This window comes from Eschrichtius robustus, chromosome 4 (assembly GCF_028021215.1).
Source record: "Eschrichtius robustus isolate mEscRob2 chromosome 4, mEscRob2.pri, whole genome shotgun sequence".
NCBI classification, from domain to species: Eukaryota; Metazoa; Chordata; class Mammalia; order Artiodactyla; family Eschrichtiidae; genus Eschrichtius; species Eschrichtius robustus.
Genome location: NC_090827.1, coordinates 49,875,904 through 49,903,784, shown reverse-complemented (window position 1 = coordinate 49,903,784; position 27,881 = coordinate 49,875,904). Strand labels below are relative to the sequence as shown.

The window sequence follows — 27,881 nt, the reverse complement described above, 5'->3', positions numbered from 1 at the left end:
TAGTTGGGGTAGAACTAGAGGTCCTTATACTTAAAGAAAAAATAGCCTTTTGGATCCTCAGCCCATCTTAGCCGTTGCTTACCATAATATTACTGCTCAACGTCTCTTTTAATTTATCTTTAATAAATTTGTAAAACCACATCTCAAGGACAGAATCCACATAGTATACTAATTATAGACATTACCAGACAGAAGCAATTAGGAACTAATAGTCAGTGGCACACACTTATTAATATAGCTCTTAAGATTAAAAAAATTAACTCATGAAGAAGAAATATTCTACTAGGACACTGGTGTTACCTTTGGACAGTGCCAGTTCTTAACTGTCAGTGGTCACTTGCAGCAAAGCAACATTGTTGTATTACATTAGTAGTAAAGCATTCTCTTTGACACAGACCAACCTAAAGCCTATACGTAGTGATAACTTAGTTTATTAGATTCCTGACCACTGTTCTCAATAAATAAAATGTCAAGATGGGCAGTGAGATACAGAATTAGATTAAAAGAAGTAAGCAATTTTAGACATAATGCCTCGTATCTAAGTGATCTGATTGTTCAACTAAAACTTAAGAATAAAATTTTTCATTTATGAGTAAATGACCATAAAAGGTCTCTCCTTACATCTTACCTCTGAGATCTGTTGCAGAAGCTAAGGCCTAAACTAGTGGGCTGTTTGCCTCCACTCTGTTATATAATACTGTCAATGCTGATAAAAGGCTTCACTAAGCAGAAAGAAATCAAACATTTCCTGCCAAGAAAGCTTAAGGTGGAAACCTACACCTTGATCAGATCAGCATGATAGTGCTTCAGAACTTGGGCGTACTGATAATATCATGTTTCTTTTTTTATGTACCTGAACACATTTGTGAAGACAGATGGGGAATCGGGGAGCCTCTTTTAATACTGAAATGTCATTTTGAAGTTAGCTTCTAAGAGATGCTGTGAATTTTTTGAGTCTCAGTGTGAGGAGAAAGATGAATGATGATATCCCATTAAGGATAATGTTCATCATAAATAACAAAAATAGTTAAAACACAATGTACTTTGCAAGGAAGATTTTTTTCAATTAAATTTAATAAATGGAATATGTTATATTATGAATACTCTTTATGATCTTAAAATCTTTTATTCATAGCTCTTCAACGTTTACTTATTGTTTGCCATTTACTTTTTAGCAAACTAGCGCACCCTCCGAAAGGAAAATGTTTGTGGTTTCATTTTAAATTTAAATACTTATAATTGTATGTAATCTAATCTTGTCTGTAAACTGTTTCTGAACTCAGAGCATCCTTAAAGGTGGAAAAATCTACCTATAGTCACTAATTGTTCTGTTGTGAATAACTTGATTTTTTAAATTATAGAATCTAAAACTTTTCCAGGAGATCTTTTGATTTCTGGTTTTATGACTTTCTCTCAAAAGAACTTAAATTCTCCCTCAGTAGATAATTATATGCTGAGAAAAATAAAATAGAAACAAAAAAGAAGCAAAATTTAGAACTTTATGTTGCTACTTGTTCAGAAGAGCTCATAATAGTTCAAATGGGTTAGTTCGTTTATCCTGTCACCTCTAAGAAGAAGACATAACAAATTATTTTCATTTTTGTAGATGAAGGAAGTGAGAAACAAATTAAGTGGCTTGCCCCAGCTCAGGGATTGAATGACAAAGCTAGTTAAAACCCCATCTTTTGACAGTAATCTTTCTGGTAGATTATGCTACCTAAATTGACTTTAAAATGTTTCAAAAGTTATATAACCAGTCCATTCTGCAAGCATTTTTTTGGAATTTCTTTTATCAGGAACAGTAAATACAAAAATGAGTAAGACATGATCCCTTATGTTATTGTTCCAGTTGGGGGTGGGGGTGAGGAAATGAGTAGGAGTGATGACAGATATATAATAAAATGGATAATTTTAATACAGTGAGAGAATGTCTTCATAGAGGTCCAGCATGCTCTATGAGTTTAGATGAAGGAGCTTCTAACTCTGCCAGGATAGGAAAATACCACAGAAAGTTCCACCTGAAATCTTTTAAAAAGTAGCTACAATGGCATTGCTTTCAGAAATACCATTAGTTTAATTTCCTGTGATCAAAATGAGTAGTGAGCATAGCTATTAGGTGAACTTAATTAATGATTTCAGTGCTGTTTTTTGCTTGTTTAATAAAGTAATTATAATAGCCTGGGCACATGTTTGGAAAGAGATGGAAAGCATCTGAAGAAATTGCATTTTGTCTAGTCTCAAATATAGTTATTTGAGATGACACTGGTATTAACAGTAGATGGTTTTCACTTGTTTACTAGACTGAAGCATCTAATAAGAGGGCCTAGAATTCCATGTTTTTCCTCATTTATATGGCCAAATGCTATATTTGAACTCTAATATTGAGTTCCCAGATTAGTGAAATTTTTTCCCTAGTGCTTTAGCAACACAAAGCAACCATGATACTGTATTGCTGTGTATGATGCCATATGTATTTTATCCACCTGTGAAGTGTTAATCAGGCAATTACATATCTTGTTGTGTAGTTGAAGACAGTGAGCATCATTGACATGACAAAACGCATTGAGACTCCTGCCGGTTAGGAATATGTGATTTAAGAATAGTATGTTTATAACCAGCTGAAATCCACCTCTCTGTGTCTCTACCTAAAGCTATGTCTCCTTTTTATTCCCAAAATCAAACAAAAGCAGTCCTAGGCTAGAAGATCCACTGGAGAAACCACCTAGCTCAAAACATCTCTTTCCTACCACTGCCTTTCTTTTCCTTCGAAAGGTCATCCACACTCAGTTTCCCCCTTTAATGCTTTTGTAGCTCATAGCTCTTACAATTTTACCTTAGAGCATTTGTAACAAGTATATACGTACCATTTTGAACCTTGTTTCACACTTCCACAATTTTTTTGCCGTTTTCCTGAAGTGTATCACTGCCCCCTCCCTTCCCTCCCCCCCATCTTACTTTCTCACTCCTCTTCCTATGTCACCATGCCTTTCTTTGTCCTGTTGGCTACTAGAAGAGAATTGTGGTTCAAAATCATTACTTTATAAGTCATAGTCATGAGATTTTAAGTTAGCTATCATAATATGATTTCCAAACATATAAAGCAAAATGAGCCATATTTTGTAGAAACAGAGTAGGAAGTTAATATAAACCTTTAAATGAATTATTTTCATTATAATTTTTTTCTACCCTGCAGAATTTAAAATAACTTTCTGAAGTTTTTAATAACCATGAACTGAAATATTTTATATCTACTAATTTTTATAAAGACAATAAAAACCTAGCATTTATAAAGCCGTAGTTGTCCAAGAGCCACCTTATTAGCAATTAGTTTTAAGCTTCATATGACTAGTGAGAAGACATGGCTCTTTACCATGGCCCAGTAACAGATAGCTAGTAAATACTAATGACCTAAAAGAGAATAATTTACCTGTTCCAAATGTAATAGACTCATGATACATTTGGAAAGTGATCTATTTCAATAGTGGTCAGCTTCACTGAAGAAGTCATATTTAAAATAAAACTATAGAATAAGAAACAACTAACCATAAGAAAGGTCCCAACATTTAAGAGACCTTAACGGAGAAAAACCTGTGGCCTGGATGGAATAAGGAAAGTGGATATGAGACTAAAAAGGATTCAAGTGGCACGCCCAGAAGGAGTCTAGATTTTATTTGGAGTGCAATAATATGCCTTTGAGACTTATTAAGCAGGATGGTGACATCATGGAACGTGTTTTTAAAAGTTAGTTCTTGCTGCTGGGTGGAGGGTAGTTGGATGAAAAAAGAAGCAGGGAGGCCATTGCCGTTATCTAGTCAAGTGATAATGTTAATTAGGAATAGGGTGATGCCAGTGGAATTGGAAATAACGGAGTAACATATCTTTGAGAATTTAAATAGCCAGCACTTTCTGATGGGTTTGATATGGGGAATTAGGAAGATGAAGGGTTTCAGGAGGGTGCCCGTATTTCTGTTCTGAGCTGTCAGTTGGATAATGGTGCCACTTATTCAAGTTGGACAGACCAGGGTAAATGGACATCTCTGGGTATGGGAAGCAAAAGATCAGTTTTAAGCATGTTCAGTTTGTGGTGCTTCTGAGATACATTAGTAGAAGGTCCAGTTGTTTCAGACTGGAGCTCCCAGAAGAGATCAGTGCCAAGAAAATAAATTGGGGAGTTGTCAGTGTGTAGATAATATTTAAAGCCTTGTTAATAGTTGAAAGTATATAAGGAAAGAGTGAAAATATAGGGTTCTAAAACTGACATCTGAGGAAAGCCAACATTTGGATATCCAGTAGAGGAAGAGGAAAAAGGAGACTTAGAATGAGCAGTCTGAGAAGTAGGAAGAAACCAAGCTTGTAAAGAGAGGAAAGTGATTTGTTAAGGGATTGTCATCACTATTAGTTGTTGCTGAGGTAGGTAAGATATGGATGCAGAAGTGTCCATTGGATTTGGTAATATGGATATCATCAGTGATACATGATGAGAGTTGCCAAGGTGTAGAGGAATGGGAAGTTGACTAAAGTGGGTAGAATAATGAATGGGAAGTGAGAAATTGGAGACAGCAGTAGCTAGAGGGGAAATGTGGTAATAGGGGAGAGGTTTTGTTTAGTTTGGTTTTGTTATAGAGATATTAGAGCACGTTTTGTGTACTAATGGGAATGACTCAGTAGAAATGGGGGATAATGAAGATGGAAGCAGAGAGGGCAGAAGTTAACCAAAGAAATAAAATCTTTGATAAAGTAAGAGGAGGGGGGAATTGAACACATATCGGGAATTGGCCTTTGGTAAGAAATGTCATCCTTTGAGACAGTAGGGAAAAGATTGCAGACACGGGTGGATATGTAGAATTAGTCATGGAAAAATGAGTTGTCTTCTGACAACTATTTTCTTGGTGGAATATGAAACCAGCTCATCAGCTAAAGAGAGATGAGAGTTAAGGTGGGAAATTTGAAGAATGAGGGAAAATGAATCAGTTGTGGAAAGTGAGTGAACTTACTGTTAGCACATGATGTTGAGTGTCCGAAGTGGTTGACCGTGAATTTATGTGCTGCCAAAATACCCACTTGTTTGATTTTCTCCAAGTTTTGACTACTTGTTGGTAGTCAAGATAGTAAAAGAAGGCAGATTGTTGAGTTCATCTGTGATTCTATGATCTGTAAATCCTTTCGATTCTTATTTTTTATCTATTGTATTCTATCAATTTTTGAGTATCTTTGTTCTCTATTTTTAATACAATTTTAAATTAATGAGTTTCAACACGTGGTTTAAGAATGTAATTCACCCCTGAAATACTGTAAGATAGACATATTTATCAATTTAAAATTATTTTATATTAGAATCTAAAGTCTGTGGCAATCTATGTGTCTAGATGTGGTGTGGTATATTTCCCAGTATTCTGTAGATCAGGGATCCCCAACCCCCGGGGCCATGGACAGGTACTGGTCCATGGCCTGTTAGGAACTGGGCTGCACAGCAGGAGGTGAGTGGTGGGCAAGCGAGCAAAGCTTCATGTGCTGCTCCCCTTTGCTCCCCAGCGCTCACATTACCCCCTGAACCATCATCCCCTTCCCCCAGTATGTGGAAAAATTGTTTCCGTGAAACCAGTCCCTGGTGCCAAAAAGGTTGGGGACCGCTGCTATAGATGATGTGCCCCAAATAGGCGATGTTATCTTTATTTTCACTTGAGTGGATCCATGTTCAGGGGGAAGATAAGTTCCAAGAAAACATTTGAATCTAATTTTCAAGCAATTATGTGTTGCCATTCTGAAATTAATTTACTTTTCTATAATTATTAAGGTAAAATTTGTGGTCAGGGAATTATAGCTTATAGTTGTTACCCTGAAGAAGCAACTGACTTCTTCAAATGAGTTAATAAGCAATTTATTATTATCAGGAAGGTTTTAGTCATCATTTTACATTGTGTCCATAGCAAATAGGTTATCAAAGAGGAATCACAGAAGGTCACGCAGGAAATCTTCAGTGTTTATGGGCTATTGGGTTAGTAACTATATTTTTCTACATTTCTCTTTTTAATAGTGGAGCCATATATATGTGTGATTTTTTTTGTTGTTGAATCTATGAATTCAAAAAAATTTCTGGTTGGACATTTTTGCTGCACCTCAATGCATTTAGACTGCTGCCTTAAAAAAAAATTAGAATGGCATACTGGTTTTAACTACATCAAAGACTAAAGCATAAATAAGAATGGGTAATTTCTTCCAGTTGACAAATGTTGATACATTGTGTTCGAGAGGAAAAACTATTTCAGTACATGATGGTCTGCCGTGGAAAAATTGTTTCTTACATAATTTAAACACAGTCAAGTTGTCTGGATTTCAAACATAACCAAATTTTCTGAAAACATATCTAATCATAATAAAACTTTGATACTTAAGAATTCCAAATACTACAATCTTTTTTCCATCCAGAATATAGCAAGAATTCTTTGTTTCTTCTTTGAACATGTTTATTTAAATGACCAGAAAATGGCAGGGCTTTATATTGAAATAATACCTATTTGAATTATATCTTTAGAAGTTGAAGGAGTATACTACATATTCTATTATTACCCCAAATCGTTTCATGAATAATTAATATTTTACCAAACTGTTTAGTATCAGAAACTCTTATCGATTTTTTAAAACCAAATCATTCACCTTTGAATATAAAATAATGCTACTTTAAGAAGTAAGTTCAATATATTATTGATATCATTAGGTAAGAAACATTGGACTATGAAAAGTTATACAAACATAACATCTCTTTCCACTTCCCTTATCATCACCACCATCCCATTTCATCTCTCTTCCTCCATTCGGAGAATTAGGAAATTGCCACCACTTTGATTGTCAATAGTAAGGTTACATTCCAGTTATTTTCTAAAAATTCTGTGCATACATGATAGATTCTTATCATTCCAGGAAGAAGCTCTACTTCTGATGTACTAGATACATACAAGTCTCCGTTCTCTCATCAGACCTTTCTTAACAAAGGGCTTAGTAAATCTATGGGATTTCTATCCATCAGAGACACACAATATGAAGAAGATTATTTCAAGGACATTTCATCAGATAATAATTCTGGACATGAAGATTCTGAAAATTCTTGCTCCCCTTACCAGTTCAAAACTAGTGGCCCAGAAAAAAAAGCTATCCCTGGCATTGATGCGCTTCCCAAGAAGAAGATTTGGGCTTCATCCATGGACTTGCTTTGCACAGGTGACAGAGACGTCTCTTCTGGGGAGACTGACAGACACCAACACTGTCTGCCTGAGGCGGTAACAGTACGGACTTCAACTACTCCTAGGAAAAAGGAGGCAAGATACTCAGATGGAAGCATAGCCTTGGATATCTTTGGCCCTCAGAAAATGGATCCAGTGTTTCACACACGAGAATTACCCACCTCCTCAGCAATATCAAGTGCTTTGGACCGAATCCGAGAAAGACAAAAGAAACTTCAGGTTCTGAGAGAAGCCATGAATGAAGAAGGTTAGTAATTTCGTGTGTGTTTGAGAGAGAATTGAATTGAAGTATTTAAAATTGTGTTTTGAAATAAAGAAGGGTTAGTAAACCATTCCATAAGTCTTATTTCCACTGCAAAACCTTTGTAGCCAAGTTAAGCTCGCTCTTCTCTGTCAATTTCTGTTCTTCCTTCCACAAAAACCCTAATCAAAGTACAGTGCTACCACAAAGTCATCCCTACTAAACACACCCAGTCCAGCCACCATATAAGTCTCTCAATGTTTTAGGTAGGCAGGAGCCATGTTTTCTACCTCTTTTTAATCCTCCACAGCACCGGCTATCATGCACTATCTTGTGGGAGGCTTCTGTAAAGGACTGGTTCGTGGAAATGAGATGCAGTTAATCAAAATCAGCAATCCCAGGGAGGCAGTGTAGACTGGTGACAGTGCAGTGGTTCCCAAACCACCAGCTTCAAAAAACACATTTTGGGACACGACTCCTGGAGATTATAATTTCTTTGGTCTGGAATGCAGTTTTAAATCTACATTTTTAAAATCATAGTGTTTAGGTTTATAGATTTAGAGTCAGACAGCCTAGGCTTGAATTATTTACCCCACTCAGTAGCTATGTGATCCTTAGTTCAGCAGCTGGGCTTAATCACTCCGTCTTAAGTTACCCTATGTGTAAAATGGGCTTAACACAAATAAATTAATTGGGTAGTGAATGTAAAGTGATTAATAAGTCAAATTATTACAATCCTAGTATGGGGGCATAAAATAACTTTATAAATTATCAGTTATTATTTGCAGGGAAAGCTCTGTTTCAAAAGTACCTATTCACACACAAAGCACAATATATTGAACAGAATAAAATTATGTTCTAGACATATGGCTAGAGGCTCTTTTTAGTATAGATAAGTGGAAGAGAGGGCAAAATAAGAGTTTTCAATCTAATCCTCTATATTTTTTTAAAGATTTATTTATTTATTTTTGGCTGCATCGGGTCTTAGTTGCAGCACGCGGAATCTTCGTTGAGGTGTGAGGGCTCTTCCTTGCGGTGTGCGGGCTTCTCTCTAGTTGTGGTGTGCAGGCTCCAGGGCGTGTGGGCTCTGTAGTTGTGGCGCACAGGTTCCAGAGTGTGTGGGCTCTGCACACGTGGGCTCTCTAGTAAAGGCGCGCAAGCTCAGTGGTTGTGGCACGAGGGCTTAGTTGCCCTGCGGCATGTGGGATCCTAGTTCCCTGACCAGGAGTTGAACCTGTGTCCCCTGCACTGGAAGGCGGATTCTTTACCACTGGACCACCAGGGAAGTCCCTAATCCTCTACATTTTTGAAGATTAAAGTTTTATAACTGCCGCTTCTAGACCCCTGGAACATAGGTGATTAAAGGGAGCTTTAAGGTGCTTCTAGTTCAGTGAGAGTAGTAACATAATCAAGGGTCATATTCATTTTCAAGATCATTGTCCTAGTGAATATTTTTGATTCATAAGTTGCCTTTACAGTACCCTGCTAAAGGTTTGGTCTGTTACTTAAGTTTTAAGCAAAGTTCTAGGACTGAAAATAGACCCCACATTGTGCTTTACTTCTCATAAATGAAGTTTTGCACTTTTTTTTTTCAATTCAGGAGTTGCAAATTAGTGGGGAAATTGAAATTATGGAGGAAATTATTGAACACTTAATTAATATTATGGGTTTGTATATAATTGCATTTTTAAAAACATTAGCCAGCATTATGAGATGGTCGAATATAACCTAGATCTAAAAACTTTCAAAGACTTAAAAAGACTTTTATTTTTCAAAGAAAATAAAAACTTAGAAATTTGTTTTATGCATGATTTCACTGTTTAACTCTGATCAGTAAGCTTTTAGAGTTGTGACAGCAAAAAGCAGTCACTTTGTAGCTTAAAATAAAGTCTCTCCTTTCAGAAGTTGTATTTCATGACTGTTTAGTGTTGCACAACAGCTAACATATGAATATAATTTAGCCTGACATTCTTTTGAGCATTCCCTCATGGAGACATTTATGTAAAGAAATTCTGCCCATTGTGGAAAAAAAAAATCCCTCAATGATTCAAATAGATAAAACCATGATTATCTCAGAATATAAGTAGTGAAGAAACACACCAATTTAGATGACTGTTTCTAACATTTAAAAGGTTGACTGGTATATTTTCTTAACATGTAAATATTAAAATATTAATTCATAATGTTTTCAGGTGTACGTTTCAAAAGATTATCTGACTTACTATTTGGTAAATTAATAGTAGTTTGGATTACTGAAGTGAGGAAAGTGTTTTTTACACTTGAACCTTGGTTGAGAGTCAAATAGTAAAACATCAAAACTTTAGTGAAAATATTTTTAATTTGTTAAATTATGCTACAATAAATAGTCTGTTTAACATGTTTTGTTTGAATAGGTGATTTACGGGGATTTCCTATAAAGTGAGTATTAAGTCAAATTATATCCTAGTTTGCATAGAAGTCTTTTATCTTTTTGGGAAACATGTGCATGCATGTGTGTGTAAGTGTATTATGGAAACTCAAATAGACCAACTTGTTTTCAGATATGCATATATATATCTGCAAAGAATGATATATAATCTCTGTAAACTCTTATTTTTTCAAAATGGTAACTTGTTACAAAAAAAAAAATTTCCAGATTTAGAAATTTTAGGTTTATTATAAGAGATAAAAGAAAAGGAAAAGATTTCTTTTTAAAAATAAATATGCTTTCAAAAAAAAAATATGCTTTCAATTGTTTTATATAGGACAATTTCTATCCTGAAATCTCTCTTTGGTATTGAAGAGTTTTCAAAAGCATTTGATCCCACAAAGAACCTATCCATTTTCCCCCCGGAGTATATTTTATAACCAAGTTAAGGAAAACAGAACACCTTGAAAATGTTGGTTTATTATGGAAATATACCACCTTAAATAAACTCCATTATTATATAGTAACTTGCAAGTAGTAATAAATTATTTTTGCTTTAGACTAAAAGCATTGTTTGAAAGGAACGTTTGAGGTTTGGAATTCAAAAGCAATAATTTTATTAGTTATTTAGCTGAATAACTTACTGGTTTTATGCTGTGCTGTCTTTTTCTAAAGGTAAGATAATTTCTGTTAGCCAAGCAAAGTACAGATTGCCAGTATGAAGATTTCAGCTAGTATACAAAGAAGAAAAAAGAATGGAAAATAATATAAACCCATTTATCTCATTTAATTCTTATGAATAGTAGGCTTCATAGATCCCTTTTCTGTGTGACTAAAGCATTTAAAAATATTAATACTCTGTACAGTTTTTGTGATCTTTACAATTGGAAGTTGCTACTGGGTATCAATAATTTTAGAATTTGAAGAGGTCTTAAAGCACATGTGCTTGGGCTTGGGAAGATTTAATAATGCACACAAGATCACATAACTGGCTAATGATAAAGTTTCCATTATTATGGGAGATTGTAGATTTCCATGAGAGATTTCAGCATTCCAGTCTAAGAATTACCCACTACATGTTACCTCTTAATTTTTAAAAAAGGATGTGTTACAGTGTTCACTGGGATAATACAACAGTCAGAAGAAAAGAAATTGCTAAATTGCAGTTTGTTCTTTGGGGCACATGAGGAGATTCATTGAACTAATGGGAAAGACAGTTGTCTCCTTCAGCCTCAAATGTATAGCCCTTACCTTAGCCCAGGCCCCATCCTCTTGAAAGGAGCCTGTACCTAAATCACCTCCATGGCATCTCCTCAGCTGACAGCATCAACCAGCCAACTAGCACAGGGGAGATCAGACTTTAAAATCACAGAGTTTGGTATTGGAAGGAATTTGGATATCATTTAAATCAAACATCTCATTTTCAGAGACCCGGAGTAGACTAGTTTGCCAAAGGAAAGACGTAATTCATAAATCATAACAGAGCTAAATTTAGAATCCAGGTCTCTGAAGCCCCAGAATAAGATTTTTTCCATTCTGCCATTCTGATTTCAAGCAGAAACCAGAAACATTTCAGATATATTGTTGGGAAAATATTTTACTGCCTGGGAAGTTGGACATTCAACTGACCACCTAAACAAACCCCTTAGGTCTCTTCCTAGTAAAATTATATAATTTTTAATACAGTAAAACAAGATATTATTATGAAAGAAAGGCTCATTTGGTTCTTCCTTCAATAAACCACACTGGATGTGGGTTAAGATGGAGCTCCATTGTGTCATATCCTCTATTGTGGCAGATAGTGGGATTTTGTTTTGCTTTGTTTTGGATAGTGTTTTGATGAGGCTTTACTACAGTAGGATCTGTAAGATGGTTATCCTGTACCTGATGACATAAGAGAGTAAACTATCAAAAAGCAGTGGTTGGTATCGAGTGCTCTAATTTCTTTGGGAACAAACTAAAGTTAGGAACAAAAAAGATCCCAAGAAAGAAATTGTAGTTGAAGTTTAAAAATCGTAAGATTATTATGATGATTATTAATAGTTTTCTACATTCATGAAGCAGTGAGGGAGGGGCAGGAAGAAACATAACAGCTTTCTCTCGTGGAAACTAGTTTTAAAGTTTGATGTCATTCCCTTTTTTTGCTTTATTCTTTTCATTTCACTCTTTTCACCTCAGCATAGGACTGTCCTATTCTACTCTTTTCCTTTCTTCCCTGTTCCCAGTATTTTCTTTTCCACCTGTCTCTACTCCATCTCAAGATCTGAGAAATTGTCTGTTTTCTAATGAGAGTATCTGTTGCCGTGCCGTTTGTGGTGTAATTACCACACACTCCCTATCCATTGCTCTGTGGGTTGGCAGCACATTCCTGATTATGAGAGATTGACTTGGAACCAGTACTGTGAGTATAGTATGAACAGCACTCCACACCCTGGGTGGGGACTATGAATAGAATTTTGCTTCCAGCAGTCAATCTACTTTATGTCTAAATTAAGTATCATTTCCTTTCTTTCAGTGCTGTGGCCTCTGGTCTAGCCTAGTTTTTGCTGTTCTGTGACTGTTGTGTGAATACAGCTTAAACTCTGTTGTGTAGCTAGAGTATGGAAACACTCAAATATGTGAGCCTGTTCTCATTATTAAGGCACCTTAATGTTTCATTTCCATTCACATTCATTCCATTGAACTTGAAAGTGCATATACTTTTTTTTTTTTTTTGGCTGTGTTGGGTCTTCGTTTCTGTGCGAGGGCTTTCTCTAGCTGTGGCGAGCGGGGGCCACTCTTCATCGCGGTGCGCAGACCTCTCACTATCGCGGCCTCTCTTGTTGCGGAGCACAGGCTCCAGACACGCAGCCTCAGTAGTTGTGGCGCACGGGCTTAGTTGCTCCGCGGCATGTGGGATCTTCCCAGACCAGGGCACGAACCCGTGTCCCCTGCATTGGCAGGCAGATTCTCAACCACTGCGCCACCAGGGAAGCCCGCATATACTTTTATAGTTAAATTTCAGAAGAGTAGGAGGATGGAATCATAAATGTTACAGTTCATCATAGAGGATGCTACTAGTGACATTTTATGGAGAGAGAGAAATATTTTCAAAACTTATCTTTCTTTTCTAAGAGCCAAAACTGGTAAAGATGAACTACTCAGTTTTTATTTTTACCTTATTTCCCTTAGAATAGCAAACCCCCAACGCAAAAAAGAAAAAAAAAAAGATTGAGTCGTTATTTGGATTACTCCATGAACTTAAATAATTTAAATAATCAGTTTCCACACAAGTACATATGAATAAGCAGGGATTTTATGTGATATTGGTCAAGTATCACATGTACTTAGGTATTAATGACTTTATTATTATACTACTAAGATACAATATATTTTGTATCTCTGAAGAGCACACTATTATAGATGGATTCAACATCTTAACCAGAAAGAATCAAGTGGGTACTATGTTTCCAGGGCGGAAATTTAAGGAGATTTATGTTTTAGACCAGCATTGTCCGATAGAACTTCAATGGAGGAAATGTCCTATATCTACAAAGTCCAGCTCTGTAGTTTAAAGCCACATGTGACTGTTGAGCACTTGCATTGTAGCTAGTGCAACTAAGGAACTGAATATTTTATTTAAAATTACCTAGCCATTGAGTGCAGCTTCAAACCATTCTCACACAGTTAGTCCAGTAAAAAATACCAAAGATTGGTTTGAAAAGCATTTGAGAAGAAGTATGCAGTAAGTCATTCTTTAGCTTAAAAACAACTGAGCATAGACATTTACTTCTCTTCTTTGATTTACCCAAGTGAAAAAAAATGAAGTTGCGTTTTTAAATGCTAAGGAAAGTTAAAAGTGAAACCAAAACGAGCTTTCCAGTGTCTATAATTATAGTAATATAATACTGGTTTTGGAGTCCACAGAAATCAGAGGGTACTTTATCAGAAATTAGGGACCTAATTTAAATCTAACTCATACATAGTTAACATAGACCCAGTTTGGCTTTGATATAGAAACCTTCTGAAAAGCATGGATCGATATGTTTATGATTTAAAATGGATCTTACTAGTAATGAGTATCATCACAAGGTTTAAGACCCAACAGTTTTAACCTCCAAAATATTTCTTCATTTCATTCCAGTCTCTCAGTTCCTTCTGTTGTCCATGGACTATAGAACTAGCTTTCTAAATTGATCTCTCAGCTATAATTTGTCCTCTGTTTACCTGCCATGCAAATTTGAATACATTTCTTCTCTGCCTCCAGCCATTTAATAACTTTTTATCAGCTGAGCAGGATAAAATTCAGGCTTCTTAGATTATGGTAGTTAAGGCTTTCCATTATTGTGTCTCTCCAGTCTCACCCTTTAGCATTTCCCATCTCACAAGTCATTCCAACACCACGTGTATTCGCACGCTCTCTCTCTCTCCTCCTCTCCCACTCCTCTTGCCCTCCCTCACCAACTTCCCTCCATACAGGCTATTTTATATTTTCATGCTTTTATTCATACAGCTTTCTGCCTTAAAAGACTGTCTAAGCTTTCAGGTATTGCATAGCTCAGGAAGCTTTCTCTCATCTTCCCACTTCCAGATGTTGGCCTATATTTTTCATTGAAATTATTTGTTTTAAAGAGCTTTTTTCTCCTCTTATAGACACCAGAAATTTGCCCTGGTCTAATTCATGGCTACATCCTTAGTTTCTACGACTGTGCCTGACATATAAAGATAGTCAGTAAGTGTTTGTTAATCTAAACTGAATATTGCAACATGGCTATTAATATTAAATGTTTAGTATATTCAGTGGTGCTATTTCAGATATGGAATACAACAATATTCTCTGATGAATTATGCTATATAGTGAGGAGAAATCCCACCTCCTTCTCCTCTGTTTTGTCCAACTCTAAGACAAAATCACATACTTGTCAGTCACAGCCTGACCAACCAACAGCAAATGCAATCACTTTCCTTTAGAACTCTGTACCGTGTGAAAGCTTTAGAAGGGGCAGTTGAAGTCATAACAACAAAGGATCCTGGAGGATGCTAGAAGAGTGGTACAGCTGGCCCAGATTTATGGCTACTGCATTACACAAGACCATCATAGAGGAACTGTTCACTCTTGTTGCCTTCCTACTCTGCACAAATTTTACATCTATAAAGTAATTTATATTTCACAGAGTATTTCTCCATATACCTTTTCTCGTTTATATATATTCATACTTGCATGTGTTCTGTTTCTCTTGGTTAAAAATTCTATTGATCACGTCTAGCTCTCAAAGGATTTTAGAATATATTCTATTCATGTATCATGCAGCATGGTGTAATATAGAATACAGTGGACTCTAGTGATCATAAACAAGGTACAATCTCTAATGTCCAGAAATTAACCCCCTCAAAAGAAAGAATAGAGAAAAACACTTCATACATGAATACATAATGTTGCTACTTTTGTTTCTCTGCTTTATTTGAAGGTTGAAATATTTTATTTGTTAGGACCTATAACTATAAAAATGCAGGGTTTTAAATATTTTTTTATAGTTCTGAACTACAAAACCCGTCATTTTAGTGCATTTCTCTTTGAAACTTTTATCTATAATTTGGGTCATGTATTAAAGGTAAAGAAATGCCAAGCTAAAAGTGGTTATTTAATTCCTGATGTTGCAATTGCCTGAGTCTCATTTCCTTCATGTTACTTGTCTGAGCTTGAATATGTGTCACTTGTAAAACGTGTTTTTAGATTACAGTTTGCGCTGGCTTAGATACATTTTAATGTGAAGATTGTAGATTTGAACGTTTCATCTAAAATAGCTCTACATAAGCTCAGAATATCATGCAAGTCTTCATAATTCCCTAACCATTAAAAGTATAGTGTTCATGACCACATGCCACAACTTCATATGTTTAAAGTGTTAAGTGTGTTAAGTAAGTGTTGGTGGAAATTGTGACTCTCAGTCGTCAAGAATTTATGACAAAACACTAGCCTATTGAAAAGCTGCCTTTTAATGTTGCTATATAAATGTGGAGTCAATACCATGTTAGAGTTGCAGTTTAGAGGATCAGGTTACAGTTAAAGGATAATAAAATATTTGTTAGATTTTTTTTTTTCTTTTTTTTTGGCTGCATTGGGTCTTCATTGCTGCGCCTGGGCTTTCTCTAGTTGTGGCGAGCAGTGGCTACTCTTCTTTGCAGTGCACGGGCTTCTCATTGAGGTGGCTTCTCTTGTTGTGGAGCATGGGCTCTAGGCGCACAAGCTTCAGTAGCTGTGATGCGGGGGCTCAGTAGTTGTGGCTCGCAGGCTCTAGAGCGCAGGCTCAGTAGTTGTGGCGCACAGGCTTAGTTGCTCTGCGGCATGTGGGATCTTCCCGGACCAGAGCTCAAACCCATGTTCCCTGCATTGGCAGGCAGATTCTTAACCACTGCGCCACCAGGGAAGTCCTGTCAGATTTTTATACCTTGTAATCTGACCAAAAAAATAGTACACTCTTAATTATGGTAAAGTAATACTAGAAATTAAAATATATCTTTAATTGTCAGAGTATGTATGATTACAGAATCTCTATAACTAGACTTCTATCCAGATGTTAATTCTTTAAGCCATTATTCTCTAGTTCCTATTCTTCTCATTCTCTCACCACTATTCTACAAAATGTTTTTTAGAGAGACTATATTCCTATGTGTTTTATGTGTTTCACATACATATATTCACACACTCAATTTGATGTACTGCTTTTTTGGTGACATGTATTCAGGCTAATTTTATTCTGCCATTTTTTCTTTTTCACTCGTTATTATTTCTATGCTAAGATTGTTAACTACAACTTTATTTTCCATGTCTGAAAACTAAATACATATAGGAAGTCCAAGAGAAGAAAATCATCTAGTGAAATGAGGAATACTCATGATCCTAAATGAACTCTAGTACACTGATTTACACAATGTAGGTTTCATTTAAATATTTACTAGCTGAGAAAAGAAATTTGCAAACCAACAAATTAGATACTGAGTCTAATTTTATCCCACAAAAGGCAAATAAATTCAGTTCTCCAATTGTAATGGTGACAGCTTAAAATTTTGCTATTGCAGTTTTAACATTGCAATGAAAGTAGCCACATGTGTATTTTATAAAATGTGTATTTGAATATTCTTAATAGGTCCATTGCACATGATTCAAAAATTTTGGCATTCAGGAAACTTTGTAATATTCTATAAATACTTAAGAGCATCTCTTTGTTTAAAAAAAAAAGTCTGACACTTTCTAATTAAAATAACAATCACTAGGTTTTGTTGATGCGGGGAGATGGGTACATATGAGGACTTGTACTCTCTGTTTTTGTGTCTGTTTAGAAGTTTTCATAATAAAAAATTGTGTGTGTTTTTTTAATCACTCAGTTAATACCATATTCCTGGGATCTGGACCAAATCTAAAGTGCTAATATTATACATTTAAATATAGATAGAAAACATATCTGTTGTCTGGATCCTCCAAAAAAAGTCATCAATAATGGTAGGACACCTTGTGGAAAATTAGGGATTACCCTTCTTTTGCAGACCAGACAGAGGAAGAAAGCTACTACCTATCTAGTTAGTGTCTACTGGGTACCTTTTGTGTAGGTCATCAGAAAGCCAAGAAGTGTTTCTATCTGTCAGCATGGAAAACATGCCTCTGTTATACACCAATGCAGATTCTCTTGGTAAAAGACATGTAATTTTATAGTAATTCCTGAAACTGTTACATTTATTATTTAATTCAGAAATGGAAAGCTTATAAGGGCTAACCTTTCTTGTAAGCACAACTGAGTAGTAAATTTTGGCTGAGAACTTTAATCTGATTCTAACCTTTTTATAACCATGACTGTGTAGTAAATATTGCCTGGGAACTTGACTCTGGTTATATCTGCCATGCCATTAAGTGAAAGGAACATGGTTAACAACGTTTTTTTTTAAAGATGCATTCTGGAATACAAGAAGCTCACAAAAGATTCCTACCACTTTAATTAACATAAACACCCCACCCCTACCCCAGCCTTAGAAGGGAAAAGTTCTTCCTGCCCCTTAATTGTCCTGCTAAGCTAGTCATCCAGTTTGTGTTTCCAGAGTGTTTGTGCCCTAATACTCTGAAGCGGTAAAGCATCATAAGGCAATGTCCTCCCTCCCCCCTGGGTGTGGTACTGAGAACATTTACAGACAGTAGTTCATCACGGGAAGATGATTTATTGTTATATATATTTTTGTGTGTGTAAATTTATTTGTTTGTTTGTTTATTTAGGCTGTGTTGGGTTTTCATTGCTGCACACGGGCTTTCTCTAGTTGCGGCGAGCGAGGGCTACTCATCATTGCGGTGCGCGGGCTTCTCATTGCGGGTGGCTTCTCTTCTTGCGGAGCATGGGCTCTAGGCGTGCAGGCTTCAGTAGTTGTGGCACGTGGGCTCAGTAGTTGTGGCTCGCAGGCTCTAGAGCACAGGCTCAGTAGTTGTGGTGCACAGGCTTAGTTGCTCCACGGCATGTGGGATCTTCCCAGACGAGGGCTTGAACCCATGTCCCCTGCATTGGCAGGTGGATTCTCAACCACTGTGCCACCAGGGAAGTCCTGGTGTTATATTTTTAAGAAGAGTTTGTCAAAGTTACATTAATTTGTCTTACAGAGGAACGCAAGGATTGAAAAAAGTTTACTAGTGTTGTCAGAGTAAAGGAAACAAAACATAGGCGAGCAAAAGACAGGGAATGTGGACGCTGTGAAATAATGTAAGAATAGTTATAAAGCACCACCAGAGAATGGAAATTAAAATTAAAATTTATTTACTCTCATACAGCCACTTTGCAGAAATAGTTATGAAGCAGTAAATTCAATTAATATGGGGTGTGAAATTGTTATTGCAGGCGTAACATCCAAGTGACTGAAGTTCTCTCCTCTGTCTACTGAATAGGTTTGCTGCAACTTTCTACTTTTCATTGTGAGGTAAAACCATATTGCCTCCATACATTTGGGTCTTTCCCTTGGCCTTGTTGGTTTTACTGTCCTGTGGGTTACAATGCCAGGTTTGTAATTTGGTCAAGTTACCTTGGGAAAATCCCTCAAAACTTCAACGTGGACGTTCTGTACAATAAAACAAAAAGTTCTTTGGTGCCCCTTGAAAATAGCAGTTCTTCTTACATAAGCAGTTAACTATGTTCATTACATTTAAATTAGATAAAACTGTTGTTTGACATCTTCTACAGTCCTTTCAAATCACATTCATCTTAAACTAGAGGAATTTTTTTTTATGCATTTTTATTTTTTTTTTAATTTTTACTTTTTGCTGCATTGGGTCTTTGTTGCTGTGCATGGGCTTTTCTTTAGTCATGGCGAGCGGGGGCCACTCTTCGTTGCAGCGCACAGGCTTCTCATTGCGGTGGCTTCTCTTATTGCAAAGCATGGGCTCTAGGCGCGTGGGCTCAGTAGTTGTGACTCATGGGCTCTAGAGAGCAGGCTCAGTAGTTGTGGCGCACGGGCTTAGTTGCTCCACGGCATGCGGGATCTTCCCGGACCAGGGCTCGAACCCATGTCCCCTGCATTGGCAGGCGGGTTCTTAACTACTGCGCCACCAGGGAAGCCCACTTTTTTTTTTTTTTTTGGCTACGTCGGGTCTTTGTTGCCGCGCTTGAGCTTTTCTCTAGTTGCAGCGAGCAGGAGCTACTCTTCCCTGCGGTGCACAGGCTTCTCATTGTGGTGGCTTCTCTTATTGCAAAGCACGGGCTCTAGGTGCATGGGCTCAGTAGTTGTGGCGTGCGGGTTTCAGTAGTTGTGGCGCACGGGCTTAGTTGCTCCGCGGCATGTGGGATCTTCCCGGACCGGGGCTCAAACCTGAGTCCCCTGCATTGGCAGGCTGCGGCACCAGGGAAGTCCCAGAGAGGAGGGTTTTTTTAATCATTTATTTTACCATGAGACTTCCCTGTGGTAGAATGGAATCATTTTTTTTAAAGTTCTGGTACATACTTGGATTTTCAATTCCAAAATTCTTTTTATTAATTATAGTATTATTTTATACTTATGTTCACTGTATACAAAGCTGGACAAAGTAGGAGTCTTCTATATTGTGCATGCTTCTCCTGGTAAACATTGTTATAAGAACAGTACACAACTTCCTGTCCATCAAGTCCATGGCCAGTCATTTAACCTTCAACTCTTCCCAGCATTACTCCTATCCTTTGCCTCAGCATGAGCTCCCAATTTTTCCAGCCCATCATTTCCATCCTGGTTTCCAACCTGGTTTCTGTGGTGCCATTTAACTATTTCATTCATTTATTCATCTCTTTTTCTTTTAACAATCTCTGTTAAACACCTCCTAGCACAAGGGAATAATTCATTTTGTGAAGTACCTGTCCTCAAGTTTGCAAACTAGTAAAAAAGAAACCCTCACATACCTTGATTATCTGCTACCATGCATCCCATATCACTCCTCAGTTCTAGGTATTTCCCATGGTCTGCTTTCTCTAGTGCCTAGAAAAAGCCACAAAACCATTCTGATTGGTTCCAATAAAATTCATGCATTCCAGCCTAATCTAAACTCTCACTGTAACATGAAAGCTTTCATGGTTTTTTTTGCTGACTCAACACTTTCTTCACAGCAGAATTTCTTTACTCTTCTCCGGAAGTGATTTACTTTTATTACCAGGAGTATGGCAAATTTCTGATGAGTATCTTGGAATTCCCTCTGTATTTTCACTCTTTCCTTTGTTCATCACTTCTTTCTCTTAAGAAGGAAAGGTTCTTCCTCCCTGCTAAATTAACCATCCCATGTATGTTGGTTTTTTCCCATCTCCTCCTCCTGGTTCCTTCACATTTTTCCATCAGTTTTTCCCACTATCATTTGCAATCTCCTCCAATCTACAGATTTATTATCCACTGCCTAAAAACATCCTCAGATATTTCACTCTTCCAAAAAGACCCTAATAACTCATCTAGTCTCATTTAGTTTATTTTTTAAAATCTTTTTTCTTTCTCAAACCCTCAAACTTCTTGAAAGAATAGTGTTACTCATTTTCTCAATTTACTATCATTTAGTCTGATTTGGTCTCTCACCTGTCTGTGCAATGGAAATAGTCCTCTTAAAGGTCATCAGTGACCTTTGTGTATCACATATATTCATCTTTTCATTCATTCATTCATATTTACTCAGAAAATATTTATTTTGTGCTTGCTATGCATCAGACACTTGCTAGATACTAGAGGTATATCTGAAAAAGACACAATCCTTTTTGTCAGAGTTTATAATTTTGGTAGAGGAAACAAACAAGTAGAGAGAGAACTATCAATATTAGGCAGTGGAAGAGTCACAATTCTTTAAGCATAAGGCAATATGAAAGTACAAGAAGCAATATCTAACTCAGCCTTTAGGTGGTCATGAAAGCTTTTGTGGACATGAAAGATTTTTTTCCTTTAAGGCTTCTCTTAAAGAAAAAAGAAAAAGTATTCAAAAGAAAAGGGGAGGAAAGGTATTTCTAGCAGGGAAAGTATCTTTCAGGAAAGAATCTAAAAGTTTATATGCTTTTGGTTATCTGTAAATTCAGTAACACAAGTGCAAAATTTGGAGAAGTGGATGGTGAAGATGCCCTGGAACAAGGGTTCTACCTGGATTGAGTTTTTAAAGTTCTGTTTCAATGTTTGTGTATTTCAGTGTGCTTTGGGCGGGCAGGCAGAGAAGAGAGGTCTATGCCTTTCATCTGATTCTAGCAAGTAAGAACCTATGACTTCAGAATATGAAGAGCCACTGCTATAAATGTAGTCAGGGACCAGCTTATGGAAAGGCTTTGAACTAAGCTAAGGAGATACTAAACTGTATCTTGAAGACTCTAGTTTGAAGAACTGTAAGAAATACAGTATTATGCTCAAATTTTCATTTCTGGAAAGTTCACTCTTTGTAATGTGCATTATAATATGAGACAAGCAAGAAAGCAAGACTGCAGAGAGGGGAATCTAGGACACATGAAGTAGTCCAGGCTTGAGCTGAATAGTCATCTATGATAGTGATCATGAGTACAAAGAAGAGGGGTGAGTCAGAAACATTTAGAAGGTAGAATTTAGATTTTAGTGAGGTTCTGCCCCCCTCATACAGAGCACACACCATACATGCCTACACAGCTCCCCACCCCCACCCCCCGTCCCCACATGTCCCATCTTAAGTATTTTGTACTTCTACATTTTAAATTATTTGAGCTTGGGACTGTGTCTTTGGATTTTCCGTCCCTCATAGCACCTAGTGCAAAGAATGATGTTTCTATAGCATACACTGTGTTCTAAAAGCTCTGCATATATTAATTCATTTAATGCTCACAACAACCCTATGAGATGCACACTACTATTATACCCTCTTTTCAGTTGAAGAAGAGTCGCAGGAAGGTTAAATACCTTCCTAAAGTCATGCACCTGGTAAGTACTGGAGCTGAGATTCAAACCCTGGCAAATCTAGCTTCGGAGTCCAGGCTGTTAACCAGTATGCCAAACTGCCTCAAAACTGTAGTCACATTTTTGAATACCACCTATCCATTCTTAAATTTAAAGCAATGTATAAAAATGTTCTAGTCTCACAAGAATAAATTTAGTGCCTTATTTGGTTTGTGTGGAACAGCTAATGATTTTGCTTTCTAATGTTTATGTTTTAATCCTTTCAGAACCAACCCGAAGATACAAAACTTACCACAGTGATGTCTTTAGTACCTCCAGTGAAAGTCCATCTATTATTTCCTCTGAATCAGATTTCAGACAAGGTGAGAGGGATCTGAACAAGCAAAATGTTCTTAAGAAACCATGATTGTTCTTCTCTTTCAGTAGTGTTGAGATATAAGGTGTCAAAAGAATAATTCTATATAAAATTTTTTAATTGTAAAAAACTTCCAGTTACTCATTTTAACAGTATTATAGGAACTTGATAGCAGTTTCATCAAATAGCAGTGTAGTCATTTTCGTAGTAGAGAAAATAATTGTTTTCAAAATAACATGACTTACCTCTAAAGAGTTTATTGACATTATATCACTAATTTGATTACATGAATATGATTTGTAAAAATTATCTTATGTGTCTGCTGAATTCTTGAGTTTTAAATAAGATTACTTGATATTTTTATCACTTGTACTATTTTTGTTTCATTCACAATTAGTGAGAAAAAGTGAAGTGTCAAAGAGATTTGAGTCCAACAGTGGTCTCCCAGGGGTAGATGAAACCCCAGGTCAAGGCCAGTCACAGAGACCAAGGTATGTAATATGAAAAAATGATAATATATTTCCTGTTGCTGGTGTTTTTTCTTTCTTTGTTAGAATCAAGGAGAACTTTTAAAAATTATTCTTTTTCCTCTATTTTCTCCATTTTCCTTTTCCTTTTCCTCCTCTTTAAGTTCTTACAAATTCATTCAATTATGTAAAAGATGTTATAGTAGTTTGAGTTATTGGAATCTTTTAAAATTAGAATTGGCCCTGATTATTTATAGTGTGTGCTTGATTTTTTAAATTAACATGAATATAAAATAACTTATTAACAGTAAGGAAGTTCTGAAGGCACGGCATTAAACATCTGTGAGAAGATAGTAAACTTTGATTTCTAAGAGAATAATACTTCTTTCGAGGTTGAATGGGCTCAACAAGCAGGCTTTCAGTGAGTATTATTTGTTGAATGAATAATTAATAGGTTACTACTGAATAACCTATTATGTAAAAAGTTAATTTTTCACTACATCTTTCCTGGCTTACAAGAGGTCATCTTGTATTTTTTAAAGCCCACTTCGGGCTGTTTAGAGTTCACTTTCATACTGAAATACTCAGGTTTCTTATAAGGTGTCGTGTATTATTCTTGTGCTAGGGTTAGAATGGTGGTATTATAGGCATGGATTGATTTACTTTGTTTGAACTGAAGAGTGTCAAATCAGTAGTGAATATATTAATGTGTATCTTTTGCAGGTGTGTACAGGTTCCTTACATGAACAGAAGCATGTTATTAATGTTAAGCATTAATTTGAAATTCATAATGTAATATTAGAGAACCAGAGGTTGCTTCCAAATTTACTCCCAAACGACAGGAATCCTCTTAAATTTGATATCAGTTCATTTAGTTCAAGTGCCATTATACACAAAAGAATCATTTGAAAATTAACAAAAACTTGCCCCTGAGTTGATTAATTCTGGCAGACACTGTTTCATACCTGTAAACTATTAATAGACCAGGTAACCCTAGCCATGTGATTAAAGCAGACAATTTATCCAGGCTTTAGACTCCAAGTAATTACATTGCACTAAAATTATTCCTTAGTATTCCAGTTTTTATGAAATTTGTGTGTTTTTCTCTTCCCTCTTGTTCCTTTTAAAATAGTCTATGAGGGACTTCCCTGGCAGTCCAATGGTTAAGACTTCGCCTTCCAACACAGGGGGTACAGGTTCAATCCCTGGTTGGGGAGCTAAGATCCCACATGCCTGGAGGCCAGAAAATGAAAACATAAAATAGAAGCAACATTGTAACAAATTCAATAAAGGCTTTAAAAATGGTCCACATCCAAAAAAAGTCTTAAAAAAAAAAAAAGTAGTCTATGATACTTTCTTTGAGGAAAGCTCAAATAAGTATTCATTTACCTAAAGTGGTATGTATGATCTTTGCATAATAGCATTTTCTATTTTTATGACCCCATTGTGGTAATAGTATTTGTGATTACTATTTTGGTAATTTTGACCAAGGAGGTAAGAGACAAAGACAGATCTGTGCTTGATATTACATAATTTTGTTAAAGAAGCAAAACTGTTTTGGGATGACCAGCAATACGAAGCAAACGTTGAATTGCACTAAGCTCTGTGTTGAATCGAGGAAGTCACTCTTCTCTATATATGTAATTTGGAGAAAACTTATAAATCGTTAATATGATGCCCTTTTAATCAGAAGTAGGAGTAAAGATAACAACTGGAAGAATTGTTGGGATTATGTGTTGATTGATTGATTGTTTTTCTGTTTTTTTCTTTACAGTAGGTCCTTGTTGGTTATCTATTTTAAATATAGCAGTGTGTACATGTCAATCCCAAACTCCCAGTCTGATTGATTGATTTTATAGTCAATTTTCTAGTTATTTAAAATACATATTCCTGCAAACAAAATTGAACCATTTTGTGTGTCTTATTTCAATTTTCTTGATAAGGTATCTCAAAAGCGTCATGATTATAAGAGAATCTTAGTTTAGACTGTTTCCAGTTTAATTTTAGGAAACATTAACATTGAGGCCTTAGCTCATCAAATCGTAATTTAGTGATAAACTACCTTTTATTTCACACTTTAAGAGGGTAAAAAACACAACATAGTGTTCATAGCATCTGCATTAGATAAAGTTATAGGTGAAAAAAAATATTTCAAGGAGAAGTAGATTGTTAGGTCTGTGTATTTATTACATTTAATGTAAGGTGCTAAAACTCTACTTCTTTTAGAGTACCCCATCTCTTCTTTCTGCCCAAGGAAAAACACATTAACTAAGGTATTGTCTAGATTCCTTATTCAAGTGCAGAGTTTTCTGTATGTGTACAGAGGCTTCTGATAATATCCTTAACATGCTGGTACTTAATCGGGAGGTTCTGTTTGTTCTTTAGGTCACATATTTGTGACATCTATAAATAGTTCTGTATTTAGACATGCTGCCTGCTTCTTTATAAAATTTCCATTTCTTTAGCTAGAATGAAATGGAAAAACAGATCCAGACAGTGCTATTGATTTGTATCATAGTGGGTGGGGGGAGATTAACAGGAAGTTATGAGTCAGATCCAGAAGAATGAGTAATTTTTGGATTTTGAGCTATCAAAAGTGTCTTTCAGTGACCAAAAAAGATATTCAAAGCTGTTTTCCAAAGAGCAACTCTTAAGTTTTTTTTCTGTGTTAACTTTTGAAGTACAGTTTTTACATAGTGCAATTCCCACTGCTTCTGTCCCTATCTGCTTAATGATGTAACCATTTTTTCTGTCTCAAAAGAACCTATTTATTCATTCCTAAATCATCTAGGTTTTCTGAGTTTTTTGTTTGTTTTTCTTTTTCTTTCTTTCCTTCCTTCTTCCTTCCTTCCTTCCTCCCTCCTTCCCTCCCTTCCTTCCTTCCTTTCTTCCTTCATTGGGTCTTCATTGCTGCGCGTGGGCTTTCTCTAGTTGCGGTGAGCAGGGGCTACTCTTCCTTGTGGTGCATGGGCTTCTCATTGCAGTGGCTTCTCTTGTTGTGGAGCACAGGCTCTGGAGCGCAGGCTCAGTAGTTGTGGTGCATGGGCCTAGTTCCGCGGCGTGTGGGATCTTACCGGAACAGGGCTCGAACCTGTGTCCCCTGCATTGGCAGGGGGATTCTTAACCACTGCGCCACCAGGGAAGTCCCTGTTCGTTTGTTTTGTCTGTTTGCCGCTCAAACGTTTCAGTCTTTATAGGAATTTCTACCAGATACTGTGTTGGGCCAGATAAAGTGATGATCAGTCATTTTTTGCTACCTGTTTGTAGCTCTGGTATAAAATAATTTGAACAAGAAGGCTAATATATTTGATGAAAATGACAGGTGTGAGTTAAAATGTATAGATTCAAATTCTTACCATTTTCCTTGACCCCATTAAGTGAGAGTGAGCCATGAAATCATGTTCAATCATTTGCGCAACAAATGATTATTGAGTACCTGCCATGTACTGGGTACTTATAGGTACTGGAGATGGAGTCATGAACAAGATCAAGAAGTCCCTCAAGAGATTTTCTAGTGCTGAGGGATAGCCAGTAAACCACTGAAAAAACAAGTAAGTAATGCACCATCAGAGTGCGATGGTGCTTGGAAGAAAAATAAATCAGGCTAAAGGGATAGAAACTACAGAGGTGTGATGTCCAAATTCTAGTTTACATAGGTAGGGTGATCAGAGGAGGCCTCTCCCAAGGGGCGACATTTGAAAAGAAAACTATTTGCAACAAGGAAGTAAAACATGCAGATATCAGGGGGAAGAGGGTTCCAGACAAAAGGAACAGCAAGAGCAGAGGCCCTGAGGTAGGGGAGATGTGTCCATGTTAGAGGAATAGCAGGAAGGGCAGCATAACACAGAAGGCAGCAGAATGAGTGAAGGGCAGAGTGGATGGTAACCAGGACCCAAATCATATCAGACCTCAAAAGCTAAGGTGAGCACTTCAGATGTTACTCTAAGTGTAATGGGAAGCCATTGGATGGTTGAGAGCATAGAGAGCCATGATCTAATTTACATTTTAATGGGATTGATCTGTTCTGTGAAGAACAGATTGCAGGAGTAAAAGACCAGTTAGGAGGCAATTACAGTACTCCATCTGAGCTGCATACCACACAGACTAGGTTGCTAGTGGTAGAGAAGATTCAAATATAGATTTCTTCAAGGTTGTGCCCTGCAGGATTTGCTGGTCATTCAGATGTGGGATTTGTAAGAGGAATCAAGAATGACTCCAAGTTGTGTCCTAAGCAACCAGTGAGTGATTGAGAGAAGGTTGCATGTAAGGAAAAAGTATCAAGAATTTGGTTTTAGACATGTTAGGTTAAAGATACATGTTAACATCCAAGTAGAACACTCACCTAGGCAGGTGAGTAGAATTAGAATTCAGGGGAGAGCCTGGAGTTATGGGAATATAAGATAATTAAGACTAGGTGACTACATGAGATCAGGTAGATATGAAGACTGTGGAGACTAGAAAAGTCTGAGCACTGTTGTAGTCTAACATTAAGAGATTAGAAATGAAGGAGGATCCAGTAAAAGACACTAAGAAGGAGGAGCCAGTGAAGTAGAAGGAAAATAAAAAGAGCATGGTTTTCCAGAAGTCAGATGTTTAAGAAGAGGAATGATTAAGCAGCTATGTTATATGATGCTTAGAGGTCAAGTAAGATGCAAACTAAGAATTGCTTAGAGGTCAAGTAAGATGCAAACTAAGAATTATCCTTTGGCTTTGATAACACAGAAGGTAGTCATTTTTGTCACTAGTTTTGGTGAAATGGTAAGGACTCAAACTATTGGTCTGAGTCCAAGAGAGAGTGGGAGATGAAGTGGAGATA

General features: G+C 36.5%; 1 protein-coding gene across 12 annotated transcripts in view; it reads left to right on the top strand.

The window, feature by feature from the left end:
* Positions 1-27,881, top strand: part of PTPN13 (protein tyrosine phosphatase non-receptor type 13) — a 228,129-nt gene that overhangs the window by 98,041 nt on the left and 102,207 nt on the right. For 11 of the 12 annotated variants that reach the window (XM_068542688.1, XM_068542686.1, XM_068542695.1 and 8 more), the window contains 3 exons: positions 6,919-7,485; positions 22,510-22,605; positions 22,996-23,089. In XM_068542688.1, the coding sequence (XP_068398789.1) occupies positions 6,919-7,485; positions 22,510-22,605; positions 22,996-23,089 (757 nt within the window). The remainder of the gene's footprint in view (positions 1-6,918; positions 7,486-22,509; positions 22,606-22,995; positions 23,090-27,881) is intronic. The other variant, XM_068542694.1, reaches the window with a different exon arrangement.